Source organism: Macaca fascicularis, chromosome 16, assembly GCF_037993035.2.
Source record: "Macaca fascicularis isolate 582-1 chromosome 16, T2T-MFA8v1.1".
Classification (NCBI taxonomy): domain Eukaryota; kingdom Metazoa; phylum Chordata; class Mammalia; order Primates; family Cercopithecidae; genus Macaca; species Macaca fascicularis.
This window is the reverse complement of record NC_088390.1, coordinates 36,503,695-36,525,893: the sequence shown is the minus strand read 5'-3', so window position 1 is coordinate 36,525,893 and position 22,199 is coordinate 36,503,695. Positions and strand designations below refer to the sequence as shown.

General features: G+C 50.4%; 1 protein-coding gene across 3 annotated transcripts; it reads right to left on the bottom strand.

Moving 5' to 3' along the window:
• Positions 1-10,285: 10,285 nt before the first annotated feature.
• On the bottom strand, positions 10,286-19,825 carry LOC135967865 (TBC1 domain family member 3B-like). Of its 3 annotated transcripts, none has more exons than XM_065532507.1 (14): positions 19,754-19,825; positions 19,509-19,591; positions 18,179-18,401; positions 17,611-17,691; positions 17,053-17,160; positions 16,615-16,724; positions 15,331-15,379; positions 14,685-14,805; positions 13,882-13,976; positions 13,432-13,497; positions 12,862-12,961; positions 12,340-12,492; positions 11,003-11,365; positions 10,286-10,817 (listed from the first exon to the last, which is right to left on the bottom strand). In XM_065532507.1, the coding sequence occupies exons 1-14, from the start codon at positions 19,823-19,825 to the stop codon at positions 10,570-10,572; spliced, it is 1,872 nt and encodes a 623-aa protein (XP_065388579.1). In that variant the 3' UTR covers positions 10,286-10,569. The 3 variants fall into 3 exon arrangements, with proteins under 3 accessions (XP_065388579.1, XP_065388580.1, XP_065388581.1); XM_065532508.1 differs by having other exon boundaries at positions 18,179-18,218; XM_065532509.1 differs by lacking the exon at positions 13,432-13,497 and having other exon boundaries at positions 18,179-18,218.
• Between the last annotated feature and the right edge of the window lie 2,374 nt (positions 19,826-22,199).

Here is a 22,199-nt window from a genome sequence, read left to right as displayed (position 1 = left end):
AGACATTATTGTACATTACTGATAGGGTTTGGCTGTGTATCCCCACCCAAATCTCATCTCAAATTGTAATCCCAATGTGTTGAAGGAGGGAGGTGACTGGATAACGGGGGCAGTTTCCCCCATCCTGTTCTCATGACAGTGAGTGAATTCTCTTGAGATCTGATGGTTTCGAAAGTGGCAGTGTTTTCCCACATACAGATTCTCTTTCTCTTGCTTGCTGCCATGTAAGACGTGCTTGCTTCCCCTCCCACCGTGATTGAAAGTTTCCTGAGGCCTTCTCAGCCATGTGGAACTGTGAGTCAATTAAACCTCTTATGTTTATAAATTGCCCAGTCTCAGGTAGTTCTTTATGGCAGTGAGAGAATGGACTGCTACAACTACCGTAGACTTCATAAACATTGTGCACTTAATGTACACTACATTTAGTTTAAAAATTGCTCTGTCATGTTACTATGGCTATTACATCACTCCGTCACTAGGCAATAGGAATTGTTCAGTTCCATTTAATCTCATGGGACCACCATTGTGTATCTGGTGGTTGTTATGCAGACTGTATTTTGAGAGAGACCACATTTATGTAACTTTTTCATAGTAAATTGTTATAATTTTTTTTCAATTTTTTAAATTTTTTTGAGGTGGAGTCTCTCTCTGTCACCTAGAGTACAGTGGCACGATCTTAGCTCATTGCAACCTCCCGGGTTCAATCGATTTTTTGCGCCTTAGCCTCCTGCTTAGGTGGGACTGCAGGTGTGCACCACCGCACTCAGCTAATTTTTTAGTCTTTGTAGTAGAAATGGGGTTTCACCATGTTGGCCAGGCTGGTCTCGAACTCCTGACCTGAGGTGATCTGCCCCCCCCCAGCCTCCCAAAGTCCTGGGATTGTAGGCATGAGCCACTACACCCGGCCTGTTCTATTTTATTATTGTTGTTAATCTGTTACTGTGCCTAATTTCTAAATTAAACTTTTTATAGGTATGTATGTATAGCAAAAACAGAATCAAGTGCTCAGTACCATTTGTCATTTCAGACATCCACTGGGGTTCTTAGAATGTTTCTCCCATGGATAACTGGGCAACTACTGCATTTAAGAGGTGACTGAAGTGGTCCTGATGAAAGGTGATGCTGGCTTTAATTAGGGTAATAGTGGAGATGGAGAGAGATAGGCAGATCTCACCAGTATTGAGGAAGAGGAAGGGCACAATATAGTTATGGATTAAAAGTGAGGTTAGGGCCGGGTGTAGTGGCTCACGCCTGTAATCCCAGCACTTTGGGAAGCCGAGGCAGGCGGATCACGAGGTCAGGAGATCGAGACCATCCTGGCTAACACGGTGAAACCCCGTCTCTACTAAAAATGCAAAAAATTAGCCGGGCATGGTGGCGGGTGCCTGTAGTCCCGGCTACTCGGGACTACTCCTGCTACATGCAGGAGAATGGCATGAACCCGGGAGGTGGAGCTCGCAGTGAGCCAAGATCGCACCACTGTACTCCAACCTGGGTGATAGAGCGAGACTCCCTCTCAAAAAAAAAACAGAAAAAGAAAAAAAAAGTGAGGTTAGGGAGTAAGGTATGAAGTGGTCACAGATTATGTATACTAGGTGTCTTGCATGAGCAATGTGTCATTGAAAATATCATTACCAATATATGGAAAGAGCAGGAAGAGCAGGTTTTGTCATATATTGTGGAGCATTTCAAGTGTCTATGTAGGCTGAGTGTGGTGATTCACGCTTGTAATCCTAGCACTTTAGGAGGCTGAGGTCGGTGGATCACTTGAGGCCAGGAGTTTGAGACCACCCTGGGCAACATGATGAAACCCCATCTCTACTAAAAATAGAAAAAGTTAGATGGAAGTGGTGGCACACACCTGTAATCCCAGCTCCTTGGGAGGCTGAGGCAGGAGAATTGCTTGAACCGTGGAGGTGGAGGTTGCAGTGAGCCGAGATCGAGCCACTGCACTCCAGCCTGGCCAACAGAGCGAGACTCCATCTCAAAATAAAATAAAATAAAGTGTTCACGTAGCATACAGAGTTTTATACCTGAACCTGAGGACAGATACAAATAGATAAAATTTGGGATTCTCTGTTATATTTTTATAATTTAGTTGGTAATGGAAATTTGGACAATGAATAAGATTGCCTAGTGTTTCATGTGAAATAAGATGACATCTTAGGCCAGAGACCTGAAGAACTTCACCATTTAAAGGTTTGATAGGGTGATCAGAAAGGTGCTGCCAAAGGGGTAATAGGAAAATCAGGAGAGTGAAATACTGAAAGGCAAGAAATATAGCGGTATTAGTCTGTTTTGTGTTGCTATAAAGGAATACCTGAAACTGGGTAGATTATTAATATAAAGAAAAGAGATTTATTTGGTTCACAGTTCTGTCGGCTGTACAAGCATAACACCAACACCGTTGGGCTGAGGAAACTTTTACTCATGGGGGAGTGGGAATGGGGACCAGGAGTGTCACCTGGTGAGAGAAGGGAGCAAGATATCAGGCTCTTTTTACCAATCAGATCTCACGTGAACTAACACCAGCAAGAAACTCACTCATTACCACAAGGAAAACACCAAGACATTCATGAGGGATCTGCCCCCATTACCGAAACACCTTTTGCTAGACTCCACCTTCAACATTGGGAGTATATTTTTACATGAGATTTGGAAGCACAAATATCCAAACTTTATCAATACGCTCTGTAATTTCTTTTTCTTTCTTTCTTTTTTTTTTTTTTTTTTTTTTTTTTTTGAGAAGTTTAGCTCTTGTTGCCCAGGCTGGAGTGCAGTAGCGTGATCTTGGCTCACTGCAACCTCTGCCTTTCAGTTTCAAGTGATTCTCCTGCCTCAGCCTCCCAAGAAGCTGGGACTACAAGCACATGCCACCACGCCCAGCTAAGTTTTTGTATTTTTAGTAGAGACAGGGTTTCACCATGTTGGCCAGGATGGTCTCAATCTCTTGACCTCGTGATCCGCCTGCCTCGACCTCCCAAAGTACTGGAATTACAGGCAAGAGCCACTGCGCCTTGCCAATAGACTACTTTTTTAAAAAATTATTTTTTGTAGAGCTAAGGTCTCACTTTGTTGCTTAGGCTGGTCTTGAACTCCTGACCTTAAGTGGTCCTTCCCTTTTTGGCCTCCCAAAGTGCTGTAATTATATGTGTGAGGCACTGCACCTGGCCTCAGTAGGCTTTTATGGCTTATGCCTTCTGTCCTTTTAAAACTATTTCAACTTAATTTTCTACTCTAATTGTTTGTTGTAGTTTATATATCTGTAAGTGTATATATATTTGTATATAGAGTGTGTAAATATAGTGTGTGCATATATATATATAGTATCTGTGTGTGTATATATATATTGTGTGTGTGTGTCTGTGTGTGTGTGTGTGTGTGTGTGTATACATATACACATTTTTTGTTTGCTTTTTCGAGATAGGGTCCACTCTGTCACCCAGGCTGGAGTGCAGTGGTGCAATCATGGCTCAATGCAGCCTTGACTTTCTGGGCTCAATTGACCTGCCCGCCTCAGCCTGCTGAGCAGCTGGGACTACAGGTGCGCCACCACTACACCCAACTTTTTTTTTTTTTTTTTTTTTTTGTAGAGGTGGGATTTTGCCATGTTGCCCAGGCTGGTCTCAAACCCCTGGGCTCAAGCGATCTGCCTACCTCAGCCTCCCAAAGTGTTGGGATTACAGGTGTGATCCGTTGTGCCCGGCCTATATTACTAGGTCGTATGCTGCAGAACCTCTTTTGGAAACAAACTGGGATATAAATAATACTCAAGTGGGACTTTCAGGAACGTATTCTTCATAGTAAGACAATGCCATTGAAACTTACTGTGTTTCATAAGAAGGGGTAGTACTGGCTCGACATTTATTTTTGCTTTTCCATTCTGAGGATGGGAGGGGAGGGATCCACAATAAATTTTGAGTACCATTGTGTTTGAACAATAATAGCTGATTAGCCCAATTCCTTTCAGAAGGGAAATCAGCATGTGTGAGATCATTTCTTGCCACTTAAATTAAAATTCTAAATTTGTGAGTTTGGCTCTTTAAGAGAAACCAGACCTACTTGACTGCAGTCGTCCTAGCTGACCATAAGACAGGAAGTAAAGGGCCAGGCCAGGTGGCTCACGCCTGTAATTCCAGCACTCTGGGAGGCTGAGGCGGGCGGATCACAAGGTCAGCAGAACGAGACCATCCTGGCTAACACGGTGAAACCCCATCTCTACTAAAAATACAAAAAACTTAGCCGGGCATGGTGGCGGGCACCTGTAGTCCCAGCTGCTCCGGAGGCTGAGGCAGGAGAATGGCGTGAACCCGGGAGGCGGAGCTTGCAGTGAGCCCAAATCGCCCCACTGTGCTCCAGCCTGGGCGACAGAGTGAGACTCCTTCTCAAAAAAGAAAAAAAAAAAAAAAAGGACAGGAAGTAAACAAGTAACAGGCAGATATTAAAAGCTTTGCTCCATTCTTGTGTTGAGAGCACCTTTTTGTTTTTTTCTCCCTCTCCCCAGGTAAATAATCCCAGCATCCTTGTGTTTTCATTAATGTAAGATTTAAAAAATTGTGACAGGAGTTTTTTGTTTTGTTTTGTTTCTTTTAGATGGAGTTTCGATCTTGTTGCCCAGACTGGAGTGCAATGGCATGATCTTGGTTCACCACAACCTCTGCCTCCAGGCTTCAAGCAATTCTCCTGCCTCAGCCTCCCCAGTAGCTGGGATTACAGGCATGCGCCGCCACTGCTGGCTAATTTTTTATTTTTAGAAGATACGGGGTTTCTCCATGTCGGTCAGGGTGGTCTCAAACTCCCGACCTCAGGTAATCCACCCGCCTCGGCCTCCCAAAGTTCTGGGATTACAGGCATGAGCCACCGAGCCTGGCCCGTGGCAGGAGTTTAAAAGTTAAAATGTACTTTATTTATTTGTTTATTTTATTTTATTTTTTGAGATGGAGTCTCGCTCTGTTGCCCAATCTCAACTCACTGCAAGCTCCGCCTCCCGGGTTGTCGCCATTCTCCCACCTCAGCCTCCCGAGTAGCTGGGACTACAGTCGCCTGCCACCACGCCCGGCTAGTTTTTCATATTATTTTAGTAGAGACGGGGTTTCACCATGTTAGCCAGGATGGTCTTGATCTCCTGACCTCGTGATCCACCTGCCTCAGCCTCCCAAAGTGCTGGGATTACAGGCGTAAGCCACTGGGCCCGGCCTAAAACGTAGTTTAAAAAAATAGCTTGTCCTCTGAAGAAGATCACATGTCGTCGGGAACAACTGTCTGTGAAGAAAGTTCTGAAATATTCTTGGGGGTCAGCTAGTACAAATGCTGCTCTCCCATTTTCAGGAGTTTTGAAGTTGTAGGGAAGATACTACGTTTTCGATCATCTGAAATCTTTCTTCACAACCTGTTTCTTTTTTTTTTTTTTTTAATAGAGATATGAACTGTGTCCCCATCAGGATGGAGACTAAAAAAGAACAGATAATGGGGGTAAGTGCAGAGATTTCTTGAAAAAAATTTTATTGAAAACTGGGGCGGTGGAGTATCTTCAAATACCTGGTAGTTTATTTTATTTCATCAAATTAAACAGTGTTTTCTACTCATATTTAACAGTAGTGGCTATAATTTATGAATCCTTATTGTATTGACCCACAATTTTTCTACTTTGTGGACAAACAAGTATTGGATATTTTATGCAGAATGATCTATTAAATACATACTTCTAATTAAAATTCTTATTTTTTTGGTTGGGCGAGGTAGCTCACACCTGTAATCCCAGCACTTTGGAAGGCCGAGGGAGGCGGATCACCTGAGGTCAGGAGTTGGAGTCCAGCCTGGCCAACATAGTGAAACCTGGTTTCTACTAAAAATAGAAAAATTAGCCGGGCGTGGTGGTGGGTGCCTGTAGTCCCAGCTACTTGGGAGGCTGAGGCAGGAGAGTCGCTTGAAGTCGGGGAGTGGAGGTTGCAGTGAGCCAAGATTGCACCGTTGCCCGTTAGCCTGCGTGACAGAAGCAGACTGTCTCAAAAAAAAAAAAAAAAAAAAAAAAAAAAGTGTATTTTTTAAAATGGATACAGCTTCTTGTGTTAGGAATTTTTTTTGAAAAATGAGCCACATTTTGTTTTTGTTGTTGTTAGACCTAAAATCTGTTGTTTTAGATTCTTCTTTTCTCTTTTGTACATCTCTAGACAGATGATATTTCTAGTGAATGTTAATTTTATTTAACTCTGAGGATCATTGTTGCTTGAATATAAAGAAATGTTGACTTTTAGGCGGGGTGTGCTGCCCCGACACCTGGAATCCCAGCTCTTTGAGAGGCCAAGGTAAGAGGCTCACTGGAGCACAGGAGTCTGAGACCAGCCTGGGCAACATAGGGAGACCTTGGTCTCTGCAAAAGTAAATGCAAAAAATAAAAAATAAAAAGACTTAGTTACACATGGTGGCATGCGCCTGTAGTTCCAGCTACTTGGGAAGCTGAGCCAGGAGGATGGCTTGAGCCTGGGAGTTTGAGGCTGCAGGGAGCCATGGTCATACCACTGTACTCCAGTCCCTGGGACAGGTGAGAGTGAGACCCTGTTTCAAGAAAAAAAGAAAGAAAGAAAGAAAGAAATGCTGACTTCTGTATCACGTTTTGGTGTGCTTTCCTATGGACTCTTGTGTATTCCTCATTTTCTTCTCCACTTTTAGTTATCTTTGTCAGAGAAATCATATTTTTCTACAACTCAGTACTATTCTGAAATGTGTACATGTGAGTTTATTAGACCCTGGCATATGTGATGAGGCAGCTAAGAAAAAGTAAAGGTTTAGCTATTATTACTATACTCTTCTCCAGTTTGGGTAGCCACCTCTAAAGTAGTTTTGCATAGACTAAAGTAATGGTGTGAGTAGATAAAAGGGAAAAATACAACGATTTTGGCTAGCTATATGTATTTTATGGTTTAATTTTCAGACTATGTTATACAGTCAGATTATACAAAATTTGAAAATATATTCAAAACCCTTGGTGTTACTCCTCTTCCTCATCTGCCCAGTTTATCAATAGCATTCCTGCTACCGTGTAATTATTACTTTCTTGCATATCTTTCTAGGTTTCTTTTGCATATTCAAATGTGCATAGACAAATATTTACTCCCTCCATCTTTATACAAATGGGTTAATATTATATACTCTTCTGCATCTTAATTTATTTCACTGAATAATTTACCTTGTTTTGTTTGTTTGTTTGTTTGTTTTTGAGATTTTTCTTTTCTTTTTTCTTCAATTTTCTTTTTTTATTTGAAGCTTCGCTCATTCACCCAGGCTGGAATGCAGTGGTGCAGTCTCAGCTCACTGCAACCTCCACCTTCTGGGCTCAAGCGATTCTCCCGCCTCAGCCTCCCAAGTTGCTGGGATTACAGGTATGCGCCACCACGCCCAGCCAATTTTTATATTTTTAGTAGAGAGAGGGTTTCATGATGTTGGCCAAGCTAGTGTTGAACTCCTAACCTCAAATGATCCTAGTCCCTCGGCCTTCCAAAGTGCTGAGATTACAGGCGTCAGCCACCGCACCCGGCATGAACGATTTATCCTGTTATCAGTACAGAGCTTTTTTTTTTCTTTTTAACCATGTTATCTAATTGATGAGTTGTTGATGCACTTTCTGATCTTCTACTTTGATGACTAACTCTTGTATATGTGTCATTTGCTTGTATACAAGTATATCTGTAGGATTATTAATTTCCATAGGTGGAAACATTGGGTCAAAGGAGTATTGCAATTAATTTTGATAGATAGTCCCAAATTATTCTCCCTGTAGTTTTACGAATATATATTCCCAGTTTTACCAATATACGAATAAAAAAGCTGTTCTTCATACCTTTGGTAATCTAACAACAGGTAAAAGTTTGTATATCCAAGCAGTAGTTTTGCATTTCTGTTAGTATTAGTGAAGTTGACATTTTTTAATAGTTTGAAGAGCGATTGGTTCTTTTCTGTGGTCTGCTTTTTGACTTGGTTGTTGGTATTTCTTTTTTTTTTTTTTTTGAGACAGGGTCTCCCTCTGTCACGTAGGCTACAGTGCAGTGGCTTGATCTTGGCTCACTGCAGCCTCTGCCTCCCCCGTTCAAGGGACTCCCCTGTCTCACTCACCCGAATAGCTGGGATTATAGGCGCAGGCCACCATGCCCGGCTGATTTTTTATTTTTAGTAGAGACGGGATCCACCCACCTCGGCCTCCCAAAGTGGTGGGACTACAGGTGTGAGCACCGTGCCCAGCCACAGTTGTTGATTTTTTTAGTGTGATTTATTAGAGCGTTCATAAGGAGCCCTCATATATTATTATGCTGTTTTCATATGAGTTGGACTAATTTTTGCCCATCTAGTTAGTCTTTATTTATATGGTGCTTTTTTTTTTTTTTTTTTGAGACGGAGTCTCACTCTGTGGCCCAGGCTAGAGTGCAGTGGCCGGATCTCAGCTCACTGCAAGCTCCGCCTCCCGGGTTTCCGCCATTCTCCTGCTTCAGCCTCCTGAGTAGCTGGGACTACAGGTGCCCGCCACCTCGCCCGGCTAGTTTTTTGTATTTTTTAGTAGAGAGGGGGTTTCACCATGTTAGCCAGGATGGTCTCGATCTCCTGACCTCGTGATTCGCCTGTCTTGGCCTCCCAAAATGCTGGGATTACAGGCTTGAGCCACTGCGCCCGGCCTATTTGGTGCTTTTTAAAAACACTTTTTTTTTTTTTTTAGCCATGCATGGGTTTTTTACTTCATTTTGTTCAATTTATTAATCTTTCATGGTGTCTGTATTTTGAGTGATTAGTTAGAAAGGCCTTCACTATTCCAAATTTGTGTGGTTTTTTTTTTTTAATGACAGCTTTTCATTCTGTTGTTGGGGCTGGAGTGCAAGTAGCAGGATCCTAGCTCACTGTAGCTTTGTAGTCCCGGGCTCAAGTGATCTTCCTGCCTCAGCTTTGAGAGTGTTGGGATGACAGGAATGAGCCACTGCACCTGGTGTAAACCTTCCATCTTATTACATGTTTTGTATTTGTCTTTCCTATTCTGGTTTGTTTCACTCATTCCATTCTACCCTCTCTATTAGCTTAGAAAAAAGTTAATGTTACTATGGACTTTTTTCCTCTTTCTGAATCCTCTGAAACTCTTAGGATACTGTAAATTCACTTGTCCATCTCCTGATACGTATTTTATTTTTGTCCCGTCTTATGAAATGAGCAGCTTAGGTCTCTAATACTCTGGTCCTTGTATATGAATTACTTAAGAGTGTGTATCTGTATATCCTTTGATGCTGAATGCTTTGATTTATTTTAATGACTAGCAAAAGTTTTGAGATTATAAAATTGAACATTTTTCTTCCTAGGTGTAATAAGCATATTGAAATGTTCATTTTCTAAATGAGAGATGATGTGTATAAAATTTTAAAAATGGACTTTGAAGAGTGTGGAAATAGAATTTTCTTATTGCTAATAATAGACATGATGTGATCCCATTTGGTAGTTTAACAATTTAATAAGATTGCATAATCTTTACATTTGCATGGAATTTGAACTTTTTTATAGTGATTTTTATCTAGTTTACACCAGTTAGATGTGGCACCACCAACTTTTAAACACCTCAAATAACTCTCATCTTCATACTTAATTATGCAATGGTACAAGTGTTTTAAACAGAAATGTGAGATGCTCTTTAGTAATGCTTTGAAAAGTGCATGAGTCTAATACTGACATTTCCTTTAAGGTTTTTATTTTTTTCTTTATTTACTCTATCAAATATAATGTGCAGGAATTTTTTCTTATTGAACTGCAGAGATAAATTTTTAGAAAACTGTATACCTTAATACTGATGGTATAAGATTAAAAGTCTTCTTGCTTTCCCTAGTGGCATAAAGTAACACTTCAAATATTTAGCTTTCTATTCTTCAGTGGTGCAATCATGGCTCACTGCTTCCTGGAAGTCATGGGCTCCAGCAGTCCTCCTGCCTCAAGGTCCTCACTAGGTGGGACCATAGACACACGCCACCAGGCCTGGCTAATTTCTTTGACTTTTCTCTAGAGACAGGGTTCACCTGTGTTTCCCAGGCTGGTCTCAGACTTCCAGACTCAAGTGAACCTGAACCTCCCGCCTTGACCTCTCAAATTGCTGAGGTGACAGGTGTGAGCCACCATACCCGGCCTAAATTTCTTATGTGCCATGGAACTGCAAAACGTCATAATTAGGGGCAGCTGGATGGAAGGTGTAGGAGGACACTGTAGTGTCTTTTTCATATTTTTGTATATCGAAAATCTTTTCAACAGAAAACATTTATTTTAAAACAGGAAGGGAGTTAACCGTCTATGAGTTGAAAATACAAAGGCAGGCACACGTTGTAGTCAGAATTCAGAAAGCTGGCCACACGGCTAGGGGTGCTAGGAGGGGCTGGGCATGGTTGGCTTTGTGATCTGGGGGCTGGTGTGTTCCATCTGTGAAGGTCTTTCGAGCTGCACACTTTGTTAATAAATTTTCATAAGTTTAACAAAAAATAAAATGAGGATGTGAAGCTTGCTTGGGTTGTTAAGTCTCGGGAAATTATCCAGCCATGAGCCCTGGCCCAGGTGCTTCTAGAAGCCTGGAGGGAACTGAGAACTTTCCAAGTAGAGGTGGCAGAGGCAAGGCCCTGAGGTGGGAGCCCACTGCTGCTTGTGCTTAGCTGTTAAGGAGGTGTCCTGGTTGGAATCAGTGCTGGGTGCAGTGCAGGGCTGGAAGTCCATGTCCACATTGTGGCTCAGTGCGGTGAAAGCCAATCTCACCCCCTCCACAGGGTGTTCGGCCTGCCAGCAGGTGGCCAGCTGGTCTTCCTGGGATACGGTGCCATTGTAGAAATTGGGTGCAAGTCTCTTGTCCGCAGATGGGGTGCCCTGTTGCAGTGGGATGTCTCCCGATCTCCCTCAGTCCTGATGGCCTTGGCAGGGCTTGGTGTCAGGGTCCCCATGGGCTTCCCAGGCTAGCCCTGTCTGACAGTCCCGGGGCTGTCCAGGACACATTCAGAAGGAACACGGACCCAGCAGCTCTGTTCAAAATCATAATGGGGAAACCAAGGGCCCCCTACATCCAGGTCCGTCGGGAGCCGGGGCATCGAGTTCCACTCCAGGAATCTCCAGGAACCCTGAGGTCTTCCCTGAGCCGGGGCCGGGCTGGGCACATCCTGAGTGCCCACAGGGTAGGTGTCTTCCCAGACAGCCCCACCAGGACAAGATGTGGAAGAACGAGGTGCCCATGGTGGGGAAACTAGCCAAATGGGCCGCTGGAACCGGGCTGGTGGGCCTGGAGGGGCCTGCCTGTCCCCATTGCAGAGGGTCATCCTGCCACTTGAAGCCGACACAGGCCTGGGTGTTGAGGACACTTGCTCGGGTTTCGCTGAAAGGAAAACAGACGTGGTCAGCGTCTCCAATGAGCCCATGCAGGCCTTTCCTGGCTGGGCCCCACCTGCCTGGGTCTCTGGAGTCCTCGGGGTCTCTGTGGGGCCCCCGGGGGCTGACACTGAGGACACGCCTGTAGTCTGCTGATCCCAGAGGGAGGGGTGTGTGCCTCCTGGCATGGAGAAGCTGTTAGGGCATGACAGGTGGCTCCTGGCACTGCCCCCAGGGTTCGGACTGGCTGGGGGCTTCCTACCACACACGCTCGTCCCAGGGCTCTTGGTCCAGGGATACAACCCCTAGTGAGAACTCAGGTGGGAGGGAACTTGGATGTCACCCAGCCCCTTGCCACCTCTCATGGGGACGCGTCTACGCAGTGGGTGATTGGGCCTTGACGTGGGTCATCCTCTGCCCTCCTGGGCTGTCCAGTCCATGCCAGGACTGACCGTTCCCACATCTGGCTGAAATCTTGGCTCTGGGCCCGGGGTCCTGCCTGTGCCCTCTCCCTGAATGCTGTGGGGGTCAGGAACACCCGATTCCCTTGTCTCCCTGGCTCAAGGCTGGTTGTCCTGGCAACCTTGGAGGAGCGTGCAGCAATGAGGGGCCTCTGTTGCTCTCTGAGGCTGTGGGTGTTTGCAGGGAGGGGCGGGTTTCCCACAAATGGGTCTGGCTCATCTAGTGCCCTAGAGGGCCCTGTAAGGGGGAGACAGAGACACTGCGGATAGTGGGAGGGGGCTTGTTGGACGGTCATGCCCACATCCTCCTCCTGCATGCACAACACATCCAGTACCCACGCACTGAGCGCCTGCCCTGAGGACTGGTGGGCCTGCTGTACTTTCTTAGCGTCCAGGAGGAAGAGGAGGTGGAAAAGTTAAAGAGGAAGGCCCAGGTAGTAGGGTTGCGGGTCTCGGGCACTCCCCCACTATTGACTGCCCCAGAGGGTGACATAGGAGGGGACAATGCACTGGAGCCCACCTGGGGGTGGCAGGTCCCCTTGCTTCTTCGTTAGTTTCTTCGTAGAGGCCCTAAGATGCTTGAGCACAGCGTCATCATCCAACTCCCAGGTGTAGAAGAACTGGTTCCACAACCGTGCCCACAGGCCAGACCTGGATGTCTTCATAAGGCGCTCTAGGGACAGGGTGGACATCAAGCCAGGAGAGTTCCCTGGGAGGGGGCACAGCTGATACCTCGTGGCCACTTCAGTCTCCCACTGGGCGGTGCTGGATCCTTTTGTGGCCACCCCAGGGGCCCAGATGTGCACAAGAGACTGTGGCTGGAGGGCAACCTGGGCAAGGAAGTGCTCACGACACTCCTGACTTTCATCTGCGTCATGTGGAGGATGGGCTCGGTGTCTCAGTCCCCTGCCCAGCCCACCTGGCCAGACCTCCCTCCAGACCAGAACAGAGGATCATGAGGACAGTGTGAGGAAGCTGGCCTCCGGACAGTCTGGGTCTGACCCCAGGGCTTCCCGGCCCCACTGGGCACATGTACACTTACTCCTCTGAACTTTAAAGGCAATGCTTGTCATCGGCATCAACACTTGTTCTCCTTCCAGCAAATACACATCCCACAGGCGCAGGATGAGCCCAAGAGAGATCTGTGGGGACAGCAGGTGTGGGAGAACCTGGCCCTTCCAGGCTGGGGCTGGTGGCTCGAGCTGGGTCCATTGGGGCTTCAGTCCCCAGAGTCAGTGACCTTCGCCATGAGGGTTTCCTGAGCCCTCCAGGGCGCTGGGTCAGACAAGGTCTTGCAGCTCCTCATGGGGGGCACTCATTTGAGGGGGGATGTGGCTCCTGGAGAGAGGGGCTTGCCCAGGGCATGAGGCTTCCCTGAGCCCTCTCAAGTCGGGTCCTGGCCCTGTCTGCCCATGAGACTGGGCCTGAGCCCCAGCCTTTGCCCTGGGATGACCCCTCTTGGGCAGAGGGTTTGGTTTTGGTGTCCTGTGAGGGCCCCCCTGTGGGCGGAGCCTCCTGTGGGCTGTGGGTGAGCCAGACCCCCGGGCTAGGGAAGCAGGGCACTGCAGGGCAATGAGGGTCCCTGAGCCAGGGTCTCCCTGTGCCTTCTTACCCCGTCATTCAACATCTGGAGAAGCCAGCCTAACGAGGAACCCTGCGCGCAAAGACCTTCCTTGTCCTGATGGGAGGAACAGAGGTGCTCAGGGCCCCCTGGGCTGCCCTAAAAACCTCCCTCTTGCAGGGCCTCTGAAGACCCTTCCCCTAGTGCAGAACACTGGGCGGTGTCCAGGGCTCCCCACAACACCGGCCCCTTCCCACACTCCCGGTGGATACACTGCCCTTTGCCCTGCTCTGCGGGAGCTGGGCCCCCATCCCTGTGCCTCTGTCTCCTCCAGGGCAGGAAAGGAATCCAACTCCCAGCCCATGGAGAAGCCGACGTCCCAGGTCAGGCCCTGGCTGGACTCAGCCAGTCACCAGCCCCACCAGGGGCTCCAGTCCCCGTTCCTCCAGCCCCACGAGAGGCAGGGCCTCTGGGGAAGAGCGGAGGGGACCATAAACTCACCAGATGCCACCTGGTCTTGGGTTGTGCTGTGGGGACCACATGCTCCTGATGGTCTTGGAGTCCCTGGACTGTCCCGCCATTTGGGCTGTGGAATCCTGAGAAGCCCCCACCCCATCATGAAATCAGAGCCTTCCCCCAAGATGTGGAGCCATCAGCAGGAAGAGCTGGGCAGCTGCAGAGGCCCCAAAACCGCAAGGCCTCCCACCCGCCCATCTGATGACCCCACCATGCAGCCTTTGCCCTGGGGAGGTGGGGCAGGAACATCCCCTGGAGCCTGGCTGGAGGTTCCCCTGGACGCCTCCTGGACCAGGGTGCAAAAAGGGCAAGCCTAACTTTGAGGCCACAAAAAGGTGGCCAAAACAGGGCGGGTGCTGGGCTTCCTGGTCATCTCCTGGAAGTGAGGTCGGGCCAGGGGACACGGGATGGGGAGATGCTGCCACCTGGGCTTGGTCGGCCCATTGTGGGCCCCAAGGGCAACTGGAGCCCGGGTAGCTGGAGGGCAGGAGGACTCTCAGAGAGGAGACAGTCAGCTGCACAGAGAGCCGGAGGGCGTGGCAGCAGGACACAGAGGGTGGACACGGGGAGGATGAGATGTCCTTCGCTGATGGGGATGAAAGGCGTCTGACTTGGGCTTTGGGGGTCAGCCGCGAACTCCCGTGGGACCCTCAGCAGAGACATCCTAAAGGCTCCCAACAAGCTGGCAATACCAGGAAGGTGCCTTGGCTGAAAGCTGAGATCATCTGGCCAGGGTGGCTGCCCCCGGGACTCACTGCATGAAGTCTTGGGGGCAGCTGTCCACCTACCCTGCAGAGAGTGCCTCTCCCTGGCCAGCAGCTGCACCAGTGCCCAGAATGCATCCTCCTCAGGCAGATACAGGAGGAACAAGGCCGCGATGTGGCTCAGGTCCCTGCAATAGCCCACCTCCTGCAAGAGCCAGAGTCACCGTGAAAGGACATGACCTGGGAGGACTGAGGTCACCTGGGAGGACTCATGTCATTGGAGAGGGCAGAGGTGACTGGGGAGGCTTCCTCTGATGAAGAGGCTTCCTCAGGATGCAAATTTATTTCATGACAAGAGCCAAGTCCATCAGGCACTTCAGCACTTTGTCCAAAATGTCTCCTGATGGCACCGTCCTGCGTGTGACTCTGTTAAGCTCCTGGGCTTTGGGGCAGCCCCAGGAGGAGGGCGTCATTTCTGGTTCTGAGAAGTGGTGGTCAGACCCAGGTGACACCAGGAGTCCAGGCCCCGACTCCTTTCTGTCTCAGCTTGACCCCTTGAGGCCACCCCCTTGCTTGGAGGCTAATGCCAGCAGTGAGCTGGAGTCCTACATCCTATATCCTGGTGGCTCACAAATACTAATTTTAAAAGAAGCAGTGACACCCCCACCAGACACCCACTCCTGTGAACAGGGAAATACTGCCCGGGAACGTCACTGCCGGGAATACTCACCGGGTTGTACTTCGAATATGCCAGGAGGATGTAGAATAGTTCCCGCTGCCTAGGAAACAGAGAAAGGAGGCTTTTGTTTGTTTTGTGCAGATGCCGTTGGTTTCACTTTGTCCACAAAGCCTAACAACCAACCCCATTTCAGGTTCAGATGATTCACCAGATAAGCAGTGAGCTCTTCAGGTCCTTTGAGGAAATGTTTCAGTAAAATCCACATCTGTGACATGCAGATAGCCCAGTTGTACAGTGACTCGCCTGATCCTTTTCACTCTGAATGATTTTCTTTATTTTTTTTCAGTTTGCACACACGCCAGTTCAGCCTTTGGGTGTACAGTTCCTCCACGGTTCTAAACCAATGGGCAGAGTCTCCCGGCCACCGCTTCAGCCCCTCCTGGAGTGACTCCTTCATCTTCCAAGTCTCCAGGGTGGCCCCTATGCACCCGGCCTCTCCCTGATCCCTCAGCCCCTGGCCACCCAGACTGCTTCTCAGTCCCTATGGTTTGGTCTTTTCCAGAATGACCCAGGAATGGGAATCCTATGTGGTAGCTTATTGGGTCTGGCTTCTTTCCCTCAGCAAAATGCATCTAGGATCCACCCACATTCGTCCGGCCATCACTGGCTCGTTCCCTTTTCTCACTGGGTCTTCCGTTTGGAGGGAAGACCAGTCTTGCTCTCCCCATTCCCATATTGAAGGCCATCCCCGAAATCTCCGTGTACGAGTGACAGTGAATTAAGCAGTGAACGTCTTATGTGGATGTCAGTTTTCAAATCAGTGGGTTCAATATCTGAGACACTTTGGGGACACGTGGTTGAAGTCCATTGAGCTTTGTGAGCCACTGCCCAACTGGCTGCCAAAGTGGCTGTGCCATGTCACGTTCCCAGCAGACAAGGATGACAGTTTCCAGGACCCCTAATTCCCCCAGCATTTGGTGATGTCACTGTTACCTCAGGAGGCTCAAGGGCCCTCTGTCCTGCCCCCCTCCCGTGAGTCCTACCATGGGTCCCCGTGGGTCCGGGAGAGCACCTTTCACCATTGTGCATGATTTTGTTTGCTGCCTTCTGTCTCCTCAGGATCCTCCTGGGTTCTGGCCCCACACGTTCCAGTCTGGCCCAGGGCTTGGAACCAGAGAGGTGCTTGTTTTATGGTGCCGGTTGCTCCCTGGGCCAGGAGAGCTCTTGGCAGCTCTGTCATCCCTCCTAGGTGACCCTGCCTTCTGCTCCGGGGAAGCCCCCATCCCTTTCATTTACTCCATGTCTGCTGGGATCCTGTGGCTCCCATAGGCTTACTTGGCTCCGTATCGATCCCTGAAGAAGATGTGAGTCCTTAGCGTCTTGCTTATGTCCACGTTGATCTGGTGGATGTGTTCAGATGACCTCTGGCCCTTCTCCTTCATGACCTGTAGGGCAGGGCCAAGAGGAGGAAGCAGCCTCAGAACAGATGGAAGACTCCCTGCCCCAAATGGCAGTCGGCCCACAGTCAGCACTCCGGGAAGGAAGGAAAGCAGGAAGGTTTCCTTCTGCACAAAGCTGCTTTTTGGCTTGTTACTGAAGCCGGGGAGGGTCACGAGAGCTGAGTTTGTCTGTGGTGACTATGTCACCGTCCGTGCCCAGGATGTGCATCTGACCATCCCACCCACCCCCAGCCTGGGCTTGATGCTCCCTCCAGCTGGAGATTTGAGCCCCTGACACAGCCTGTCCTGTTTGTCGTGCTCTGGCTGAGCGTACCTTGTATGTTCTGGGGTTTTTCGACTTGACTTCCTGTATGTTCAGGAGAACTGACCACACTTGGCCCCTGAAGTTCATGGGAATGCCCTTATATACTCGATCTATCAGCTGTGGGCAGAAAACAATCTGGTGTTACAGGCCACGGGGCGACCCCAGTGAGGACCAGAGCCCAAGGATTCTGGAAATGGTTGGTTTTGGCCCCGTGATTCCCTGTTAGAGGTGACATTAAGCTGGGACAGGGTCTCCCTTCCCAGGATTGAAAGAGTGGATGGACACTCAGAGTCGGGACTCTGATCTGAACATTCTCCTTCCTTTGGGTCACCAGGGCATCCCTAGCCTTGAGCTCTGGGTGGTCCTAGCCCTAGATTCAGATTCCCTCCCAGCAAGGTGACGCTTGCACAAATAGGCAGGCAAACCACCGACCAGGCCTGCAGTCCTCTGGGTGAGGACAGTGTGCCACCCGCCCTCTGAGAGGCTGACGGTGCCAGGCCACAGCCATGGGTGCCTGTCCCCTGTCTCTGCAGAGTGGTTCCCGGGGCCTCTCCCTCCACACATTACCTTTTTACTGTTCTTATATGTCTCCCACTGTCCCAGCATTTCCATCCACTTGCTCTTTCGTGTTATCTCCCGCCGCATTTGCTGTCAAACGAAGAATGTTGGAGTTAGGGGAGCTGCCAGGCTTCCCAGAGCCGCCCGTGGATTCTGGGTCTTGGGCTCTGGAGCCCTGGTGGACCCAGCTGGAGGGAACCACCGAAGGGCAGACCCTAAGGGCTGAGAGCCTTTGAGCAAATGAGCACCAGTGGGCTGGCTTTGGGACCCCGGGACGTGCCATCCTCAGGCCACAGACACACCAGTCATGGGTCAGGTCCCAGCCTCTGAGTGGGGTCCTGACACAGGCGGCAGCCACCCCCAAGCCACAACTGTGGTTCTCACTTTGGAATTTCATCAAACTGCCCAAGTTACCGCAACTTGGGGTCAGATCCATCAGGGACTGCTGCCCCTCCCAGTGATAGCGTGTTGCCCTCACCCGCCACTGCCCCGGCCAGCTGCCTCCTCTGCCTCACCGACCACCCGCCCAGTCCCCACATCCCTGGACCAGCCCCCTCCCCATGCATCAGGCTCTTACCTTCGCCTCCCGAGCAGTGGCAGGAGGCAGCTCTGTCTCACTGTAAGGCAAGCCAGGCAGAACTGAGGACCTGCACAGGGCCTGGAGCTGCCCCAGACTGGGACCCAACCCCCAGAAAGGACAGGCTCTGTCCCTATCCAGCTCAGGGCTCAGCCCAGGAGAAGACACAGGGAAGGGAGGACAAGGGCCTTCCTGTGGGGTGGACTCCCAGGAGGGGCAGGACCTGGGAGAAGAAGGAGTGTGGGGCCAGCCTGGGCGGGGTTACTGAGGCCCCTGGCGTGGGGGGCGGTCAGGCTGCATAATGGGGCTGCCCGCCCTGGACTCGAGGTGTGCTTTCTGCTAGAGCTGAGAAGGTTCAGGCCTGAGATGGGATGGGGGCCGCCCAGAGTGGGCGACTGGGCCATGACAGGAATCCCTCAGGGAGTGACCACATCACACCACCAGGGTCAAGGGAGCCTGCCCTGAGACCTGCCCAGTGTACTCCTGGTGCACCAGGGCCCCATCCCACTTGACAGCCCCAAGGCCCTTGCAAGTTCTGACCTCCCAGCATCCACCTGCCTCTCCCTGCACCTGACCCACACACCCTGCGTTTCAGAAGTGGCACCGCTCATCAGCTCCCTCCCACCCTCCCTCCCCTGGGATCCTCTGTCTCTTCATCCTATGATCCCTAAGGGATGGTCTCCTGGCTGGGCTCCTCTTACCTGGCCCCAGATCCCTTCCCAGCATCAGATCCAGGGTCTCTAGCCACAAGCCCTGCCACCTCACTGACCTTAACATGAGATGCCCAGAACAGGGCCCTGCCCGTCTTCTCCCCCGTTCCCCTAGGGCCACAGCCCCCACTGTCTCCATGCCTTTCCATCTTCCCGATGGGGGCAGTGAGGGCTGTAGCTCTAGGTAAATGAGGGAGGACAGGGGCAGGTGGGCCCTCAGAGACCTGCTGGACAACAGCCCTGAGGCTGGGCCACGTGTCCCTTCACCCTGTGGCCACAACACTTGGATATCACTGGGGTTGTTTCCAAGTAGACATGGCCAGACCCTCAGGCTGCCCCGCTCCTCTTGTGCTGATTTGTGGACAGAACTGCTGAGAGTCCAGGGGCCTGACCTAGCCCAGTCTCCATTCCCACCCACTCCCTAGATGGGCCCCGCACCTCTGGCCTAACAGCAACCTCAGGCTGGACCTGCAGGGGAGCCAGGGAGGAGTTCTGACCCTGGAAAGGAGGTTGACCTGACCTGGCGAGGCAGTCCTGCCTCAGAAAGGCCTTTCTGAAAGCAAACCCATCCCTGAGCTGAGACAGGTGCTTTAGGGGTGAGGGGAGCACAGAGGACTCACTGCACAATCCCAAAGCGATCAATGTTGTTGTAGATTCCACCAGGCTCAGGCCCCATGTCCTCGGGCAGCCCAGCTCGGTGTCCCTGTAACCCAGAGGGAGGCTTGGTGAGGGGTCCAAGGTAAAGGGTGTAAGGGCCTGGGGGTAGTGGCGACCCGTGCCCACTCTGTGCTCCTAGGGAGCCCAGGACCCTTTGACCAGGGCGCACTGGAAGAGGCCTCCCTCCAAGGAGCAGACCGACCTGTACCTTCTCATACTTCATAATGATGTTCTCTCGCTCCTGTGCCCGCAAACTATCTGCATCCTCTGCGATTTCCATCCTGTGAGACAAAATCATCTAAAAGTTACATTGTACTTGAGAGCCTCAGAGAAAACCTGAACCGCTCCCACCAGGCTCCCAGATGCTGGCTGGCTGCGTAACCCCCATTCCACCACCGTCCCCAGGTAAAAAGGGGCCAGACCCAGTGGCCCACACATGCATGAGTCTCTGGAGTCCCCAGTCCCAAGCAGGGGTGGGCATCATCCCAAGGACTTGAGGACAGTGCGACCTGGACAGAGAGTCCAGTTGTCCCCAAATGCCATGAAATGGGGACACACCTGCCCCAGCAGGTTGAATAGTGTCCACCTGCCAAGGGTGAAGGGCCCATGATGGGCTATTCCAGGGATGTGGAGGGAGACTGGGGTCAGTGACCAGAGGTCTCTGTACAATCGGCCTCCTGGGATGCTCAGGACCACAGAGATGTCCAGTTTCCTACAGGGAACAAGATCTCTCCTGACTGCTCTGTTCTTCTCCGCTCATCACTTTGGCTCCCGTGGCCGTTGAGTCTGAACAGTGAAGCCACTTTAGGAATAATGCCAGTTGAGCAGGAGGGTGTTCGGTTTGGGGGATGAAAATGATCTATTGTGCTAGGGGAAACCATCACTCGGGGAGGGACTGGACTCCACCATTCTGAGCTGTCCCTACAGGAGGGGGCTTCATTTTCCCGGGTCACTGAGGAAGGACCGTGGGTCCTTGATCCTAGAGAACACCTGGATGGACAGTTCCTCCTGGGAACACTCGGGGCAAAAGGAGGGTGAGGCCTCGAGAGGACCAGACAGAGCAAGAAATACTTGGAGAGAACCGCAGTGCCTGGACCCCTTTGAACAGAAGGGAAGATGGTCTCCCCCCAGCCAGCCCTCCAGGGCTCCTTCATTTTCCACAGCTGCCCAAGGGCAGAAGGTTCCCCCAGAAAAGGGACCTTGTGTGTTCAGTGGGGCCCACAGCCACCATTAGGACCCAACTTAGAGCACAGAGGTGTTCTGAGGACCCTCCTATCCACCACACCTACAGTGGATCCATCCCAGTGACTCTGCCAGGACCAGGCTCTGCCCCGTCGGGATGAGAAAACTGGGAAGACTTGGGATCTAGGGCAGGGAGGTCACAGGGTTCAGGCCTGAATTCCAGCACAGTACACAGCAAGGGTGAGAGCAAAACCCAGGTTCATGTCTGGATTCCCAGGCCGGTTACCGCCTCTCTGACCCCAGACGTCTCACCTGTCAAATGGGTACACTAGGGAATGGCACTCACTCTATGAAGTCACCATGAGGACGAAAGAGCCAATCGTCTACACTGGCAGTGTAGAACGGGCGACCGGTGAGTGCTCAGGGATGACACTCCTCGGTAGCTGCCCAGAGGCCAACACTACCCACAGCATAGCCACTGTCCCCAAGTCAGCCTTGAGGGAAGAGAGCAGGTCACACTCACCTGATTCTGGTGAATCAGCTGACCTGCGTTATGCCTCTCAGGTAGAAAACCTTCGAGTCCACAAAACTGTTCCCAGATACCACTGTGCACGTGTAGCTGATACCACTGTGCACGTGTAACTGCCGTAGAACACAGAGGCAGGCCGGAGAGCGGATTGGTGCTAAGCACCAGTGACATTCTGAGGTCATGGCACGCATCACATTGGGGCCTTGCCCGGGTCAGCAGGGCCCAGAGTCAGGGTCCTCCACTGCCTGAGGCGGCCACATGCCTGCCTGCAATGTGTTTGTGTGCATGTGTGCACAAGTGTACATGGGTAAACACATCTGTGCACATGTGTGTACCTTCCCTGGCCAGGCCTGGCTGCCCCACTCATGTGTGCACCCAGTTCCTCATCACTGTCATCCCCGAGGTCCAGGACCGGTATCAGAGCATCCACGGGTGTTCCCTAACCTCAGCCCTCCTCGCCCAGAGTGGTCTGGGATACACATAAGGGTGGAGGGAAGTGACCACTACTGTTGAATCTCAGAATACAAATGCTAATACTATTACCTAATGGTCTTTTTCATGTCTCTAATGGTATCTCTTTTTTCATTTCTGATATTTTAACTGGGTATTTCTCTCCATGACCCTTGGATATTCTAGCTAGAGGATCCTGTGGGGAAAGTGCTGGGAACACAGTAGGGCCTCACTGTATTCTAGACATGTTATCTCAAATCTGGTTCATCTGTCCTTCCACCCGGGGCCTAGAGGGGATGCCAAATTCCAGGTTCCAGAAAGAGCTTGGGATAAAATGAAGCTTCAAGGGGAGGGCTATGACCTGGGCTGAGTCTGCTGTGCCTTCCAAACGGAGTTTCAAGTCCTGAGACACGGCGTCCAGATGCCACAATGCAGGGCCCTCCTGATCGACACCTGTTCCCCTGTACTCATTCACAAACTCTCCCACCCTACT

Coding starts and splice junctions, on each gene's coding strand:
- LOC135967865 (XM_065532507.1), bottom strand. CDS start 19,825: ATGGAAATCGCAGAGGATGCAGATAGTTTGCGGGCACAGGAGCGAGAG. Junction 12,962..13,431: donor TCCAGATGTTGAATGACGGG/GTAAGAAGGCAC, acceptor CTGTCCCCACAG/ATCTCTCTTGGGCTCATCCT. Junction 11,366..12,339: donor AGGGGACCTGCCACCCCCAG/GTGGGCTCCAGT, acceptor TTTTCCTTTCAG/CGAAACCCGAGCAAGTGTCC.